The sequence below is a fragment of the Mustela erminea genome, chromosome 1 (genome assembly GCF_009829155.1).
Source record: "Mustela erminea isolate mMusErm1 chromosome 1, mMusErm1.Pri, whole genome shotgun sequence".
Lineage (NCBI taxonomy): Eukaryota > Metazoa > Chordata > Mammalia > Carnivora > Mustelidae > Mustela > Mustela erminea.
This window is the reverse complement of record NC_045614.1, coordinates 211,458,848-211,464,847: the sequence shown is the minus strand read 5'-3', so window position 1 is coordinate 211,464,847 and position 6,000 is coordinate 211,458,848. Positions and strand designations below refer to the sequence as shown.

The 6,000-nt window shown below is 44.3% G+C and overlaps 1 protein-coding gene across 7 annotated transcripts in view; it reads left to right on the top strand.

Moving 5' to 3' along the window:
* The first annotated feature begins 505 nt into the window (after positions 1-505).
* Positions 506-6,000, top strand: part of SETD4 (SET domain containing 4) — an 82,800-nt gene continuing 77,305 nt past the window's right edge. For 5 of the 7 annotated variants that reach the window (XR_004288481.1, XR_004288479.1, XM_032354548.1 and 2 more), the window contains exons 1-2: positions 513-771; positions 2,196-2,364. Coding sequence is in view for 5 of the 7 variants with exons in the window: in XM_032354548.1 (XP_032210439.1) it covers positions 2,292-2,364 (73 nt within the window). In the remaining 2 variants the exon portion in view is untranslated. Of the gene's footprint in view, positions 772-2,195; positions 2,365-6,000 lie in introns of all 7 variants that reach the window. The other 2 variants (XM_032354524.1, XM_032354553.1) reach the window with 2 other exon arrangements.

Genomic DNA, 6,000 nt, shown 5'->3' with positions numbered 1-6,000 from the left:
GGCCGACCGAGGATGGGGCGGGGCGGGGCGGGGCGGGGCGGGGCGGAGGCAAAGGCGGCCGGGGAGGGCCCGACGTTGAGCCCCAGCGCGAGGCGGAGGTCGAAGTACGGAGGGAGAAAGAGGGAAGCCGATTGCTTTACCGGCCCGGCCTTGTGAGGCTGCACGCCCAGGAGGACCCTCTCCTCTTCTAAAAATAAGACTGCGCAGGGGCACCTGGGTGGCTCAGTGGGTTAAGCCGCTGCCTTCGGCTCAGGTCGTGATCTCGGGGTCCGGGGATCGAGTCCCGCATCGGGCTCCCTGCTCGGCGGGGAGCTTGCTTCCCTCTCTCTCTCTGCCTGCCTCTCTGTCTACTGTGACCTCTCTCTGTCAAATAAATAAATAAAATCCTTTAAAAAAAAAAAAAAAAAAAGACTGCGCAGGCGGACGTTGCAGAGCGCACTCTCCCCGCTGGTGTGCCCTGCCGGTGTGCCCTGGGGTTTATTTACTCCAGACTCCAGCTGGGAGGGGCGGCCGCAGCGCTTCCGGGAAACTAGCCGCAGGCGCAGGCGCAGGCGCAGACGCAGACGCAGGCGCAGACGCACGCCCGGGGGTGGTGCCACAGCGTGGCGTGACTTCCGGGTGGAAACTGAGGACTTGGGTTGGTGAAGGCTGCAGGCGGGCGTTCCTGCGCTTGGCGTCTACCACCTGTGCTTGCGCCCGCTTTTTAACTCGAGTTCATCTGGGGTCCTCTTTGGGTTTCTGCACGCGCTGGGCCCGCCGCCTCTCCGCGAGGTGAGCCGGAAGGACTTGCGGGGTGACGGAAGCTGGGCGACGCGGGTGGTGCTGGCGCTTTCCTTCTGTTTTCATTGTTTGTTGTGAAAAGAGCAGCTCAGCTCGCAGACGCCCACCGGGCCTGGCGTTCAGCTGCGCCCTGCAGTAATCCCCGCCTCCTCCCGCCCAGCCCCGGTCTTCTGCACGTCCTTCAGCGGATGCCGTCCCAGAAGCCGCGGTTGAGACGCGCTGGGCGATGCTCAGGAGCCTGCGGCCGGGAGTTGGTCCCTCCAGGGCCGGAGGCTCAGCCTCAAGTGCGCGTCCAAGGCTGGTGGGAGCGAGGCCGGGGGGTTAGCCGTGCTGTCACCGGGCGTCCCCGTCCTGGCGAGGCTCTGGACACCGGAGGGGACGAGCCCGTGTTAGCTCCGGGACCCAGCTGGAGCCCTTGGGTAGATCAGGGAGCCTTCCACTGCCGCCGTGGGATGTTAATGGGGCCCGTTACTCATTTCTGTCCGGTATTCATTAGTAGTAGACTTTGGAACCAGTTGTGTGGTTAAAATGCACATATACGCACACAAGTAATATTCGTGTTGTGTGATTTATGTGCTCATATATGGGTAAGTCACAGAATGGGAGGATACAAAAGTAATAGTAGAAGCTGCCTCCTCAGGCTAGCTTTTGAATATCCTTCCTTAACTTCTCTTGTTTTATGAACAGACTGAATGTGTCAAAAGCAAACCCGAAAGGGATCTTTAAATGTTCTGCAGCTTTATTTTCCATTTACTGTATCTTGAATATTCGGACACTTGAGCACATCCCTTTTTCCTATTAATGGTTGCGTCATACTCCACGCCACTATCATTCTGGTGTGGTTAATGTATTTAATTTTTTATGCTTCCAAAGACGTAGCATGTAAAAACTACAATAGTAATTTTAGATTTTATGATCATTCCTTTGTTCTGTCTGCTTTTCATGGCCCCCATTCCCTCCCCAATCTGTTGCAACCCCCCTTTACTTACATTGATTTCAGTGTCCTGATTCTAAGAACAAATCATTATTTCCTTCATATTAATAGAGGAATTTTTTTTTTTAAAGAAGATTCCCCCCCCCCCCCCCCCAAGACTTACTGGCTGATGAGGGCTTCATGGCTACTGTTCTTTTTAAAAAGTGTGTTGGGTTGGTGCTCAGTAGATACTGGTTAGAATGGAGGTGTGTAAGTCACCAAAGCATGCAGTTGTGAAATCAGTTTCCAGGATTACTGTGATTAATCAGCATTTAGTAGGACCTCAAGATAAAACCATTTTGGAAGGACTGATATAATAGGCATTCCCTTACTGCACAAAGAATCATGATTTAGCTGACAGTATGAATGTTTTTGTACTAAAACACTTTTTAGAGAAATGGTTTACCAAATAATGTAAGTTTGTGTATTTAAATCCTTGTAGGTACAAAGAAGAGTGTTTGTCATACAATTGGAAAGGAAGGCAAAGAAGATGCTTTTGCTTTAGATTGGACAACTGAACAGAAATTGCAATTTTAGGATGAAGAGGGGAAGAGGAAGAACAAGCCGGATCAGAAGACAGAAACTCTTCAGAAGTTCCGTATCAAGAGGAGGTACAGTTTTGATCTTTTGGTGCCAGTGGTGCAAAGAAGGTTGAGTGGTGTTGACAAATACACATAGCTTTTCTCAAAGGCACATGGGCAATGTTCAAAGAGAATATTTCTTAGAGAATACTCTTTTTAATAGTGCTATTATGTATTTTTAATTATGTACAGTCCCTAGTGGGACTGTGAATATGTTTCTCATTGCTTTCAACTGTGTCTTCTCTAGGGATGACTCCCAGGTTTCTATTTCTAGTCCTGACCTTTCTTCTGACCTCCAGCTGTCTGTAGAATATCAGTGTTTGGGTATAAATTCATCATTTCAGATTCAGTGTAACGGAGTGTGAACAAGACATTGCATGTGGAAGTGCTGGGCAAGCTGGAAAGTACTATATAAATGCAGTTATTTTTAATAAAAATTAATAAAAATCCTCCTAACTCCAGGCCTATCAGAAAAATTAGTAAAACTCCTAGTTGACCCCAAGCCTGTCAGCACCATCTGAAGGAGTCTTTTTACTATTTCCTTCTTTGCTTTCTGTGACCAAGATCCTACTAAATATCATCTAGTTTTTCTTAGGTTAACTTCTCCCTCTCTCTTTCACTACTGGAAGATGAATTGAGGTGGCTCTTTGCTGTTTTACGTACACCCTTGTTTTTCTTCCTTGCTTGTATCCATTTATTGCTTGAATCTCACTTTCTAAGGAACTACTCATATGGTGCCTTTTTTGGGTTAAAGCCTCCAGGGATATTCATTCCTTTTTGCGTGGTCTCTGTGGGCTCCCTCCTGCCCCTCCTGTACCAGAAGTATGTTCTCTCCATACCTCTCCCGGGGCCCGACGCACACATGTCGACCTCTGCCGAGCCGTTTCTCAGAATCCTTTAGTCTAGAGCACCTGTTTTCCTTCTCCCTGCTTACTCAGTTTTTCTCCAACTTTTAAGACTGAGGTGAGATCTTACATTTTTGGTAATGTCATTTTCAGTTTTCACGGACATTACCCTTTGTTATGATGCTTAAGGACCTATGGTTTTTTAGTTGTTTCCTATCGAAGTCTTATTTCCCAACTAAGTTGTCAGCTTTTGTATTTGAAGAACATGTTGAACATTCCCTGCTGTGGTTAACATAGTGCTGTGTCTATCGTAGTTGCTAATTGCACACTCACTGATTAAATGCTGTTACTGTAAGATCTGCTCTCTAGTTTATGGTAGGGTATTTTGGAAAGCTTTTATCTTGGATTTTTTAAAATCTTTTTTTTTTTTTTTTAAGATTTTATTTGTTTATTTGACAGAGAAAGAGAGGTCACAAGTAGGCAGAGAATCAGGCAGAGAGAGAGAAGGAAGCAGGCTCCCTGTTGAGCAGAGAGCCTGATGCGGGGCTTGATCTCGGGACCCGGAGATCATGATGTGAGCCGAAGGCAGCGGCTTAATCCACTGAGCCACCCAGGCACCCCTTAAATCTTGTTTTTAAAAATGTTTTATTGAGGTATAATTTGACATACAATGAATGTCAATATTAAGATGTATAATTTGATAGATTTTGACATGTATGTTCACATAGGAAACTATCACCACAATCAAGATAATGAACATATCCATCCATCTCAAGAAGTTTCCTTGTTTCCCCTGGTAATTCTTTCCTTTTGTCCCTCTTTAGCCTTTACCCCACCCATCCAGGCCACAACTGATCTGCTTTCTCTCACTGTCAATTTATTTTCATTTTATAGTTTATATGATCAGTAGTTTATATGATCATATAGTATATCAAATGATTTAATAACACAGTATTTGGCTTCTTTTACTTAGCATAGTTACTTTGAGATAATTATGTGTATCAATAGCTCCTTGTTTTTTTTAAAGATTTTATTTATTTATTTATTTGTCAGAGAGAGAGAGAGAGAGCGAGCGCGAGCGCACAGGCAGGCAGAGGGGCAGCAGAGGCAGAGGGAGAAGCAGGCTCCCGGCCGAGCAAGGAGCCCGATTCGGGACTCGATCCCAGGATGCTGGGATCATGACCTGAGCCGAAAGCAGCCGCTCAACCAACTGAGCCACCCAGGCGTCCCAGCTCCTTGTTTTTTAATTGCTGAATATATTCCATGAGTTGTTTATTCTGTTGATGGACATTTGGCTTGTTTTTATTTTTAGCTGTTACGAATATTTGCATACAAGTCTTTGCATGGATGCATGACTTCTTTTCTCTTCGGTAAATCCCTAGGACTAGAAAGACTGGATCGTATGGTGGGTGTAGGTGTATCTTTTAAAGAAACTACCCAACTGTTTTTCAGAGTGGTTGTATAACTTCACTTTTCTTTCAACAGTTCATGAGAGTTCCATCTTTTGCCCATGTTTTTTTATTAGCTGGTTTTCTTTTTCTTCCTTTTTTTTTCCTTTTCCTTTTTCTTTTTATTTATTTTTTATTTTTTTCCTTTTTAAAATTTTGTTTTGTGGTTATGGTAAGTAAGGCATTACTTTCCATTACATCTTCTTACTGGCTCTTGTTTGTACTTGTCGTGGCTATTGATTTTTGCGCATTGGTTTTTTACTGTACTATCTTAGTATGAATTCTCTTCTATATATTTTTTGCACCTTCATTCTTTTATTTTTTGAGCTGAAATGCTAATTTTTACTTATTTATTTATTTTTTGACATTTAATTTTTAAAATTCCAGTATAATTAATGTACAGTATTATACTAGTTTCAAGTGTACAATATAGCGATTGAACAGTTCTGTACCTTACTCAGTGCTCAGCAGGATAAGCGTACTGGTCTTCCCCGTACCCTCTTTGACCCATCCCCTCACCCAGTTCATCTCTGGCAACCATGGTTTGCTCTCTGAATTTGAGGTCTTTTTTTTTTTTTTAAAGATTTTATTTATTTATTGGACAGACAGAGATGACAAGAAGGCAGAGAGGCAGGCAGAGAGAGGGAGGAGGCTTTAACCCACTGAGCCACCCAGGCACCCCTGAGGGTTTGTGTTCTATTTTTTTACTTTGTTTGTTTGTTTCTTAAATTCCACATAGGAGTGAAATCATAGGGTGTTTGTCTTTCTCTTACTGACTTACTTCACTTAGTATTATGCCCTCTGGATCCATCCCTATTGTTGTAAATGGCAGGATTTCATTCTTTTTTTGGCTGAGTAGTCTTCCATTCATCTCTCGATGAACACTTGGGGAGCATTCATATCTTGGCTATTGTAAATGATGCTGCAGTAAACACAGGGGTGTACTTATCTTTATTTTTCATTTTTTTGAAAGATTTCATTTATTTATTTGACAGAGACAGTGAGAGTGGGAACACAGGCAGGGGGAATGGGAGATGGAGAAGCAGGCTCCCCGCCAAGCAGGGAGCCCAATGCAGGGCTCAATCCCAAGACCCTGGGATCATGATTTGAGCTGAAGGCAGACACCCAAAGAGTGATTCAGCCAGGCGCCCTGTGTTTTTGTATTCTTGGGATAAATACCCAGTAGTGGAATTACTGGATGATGTGATAATTCTATTTTTAATGTTTTGAGGAAGCTCCGTAACTGTTTTCCGCAGTGGCTGTACCAGTGTGCATTCCTGCCAACAGTGTGCAGGCGTTTCTTTTTCTCCACATCCTCTCCAACACTTGTTTCTTGTGTTTTTGATATTAGCCATTCTCACAGGTGTGATAAT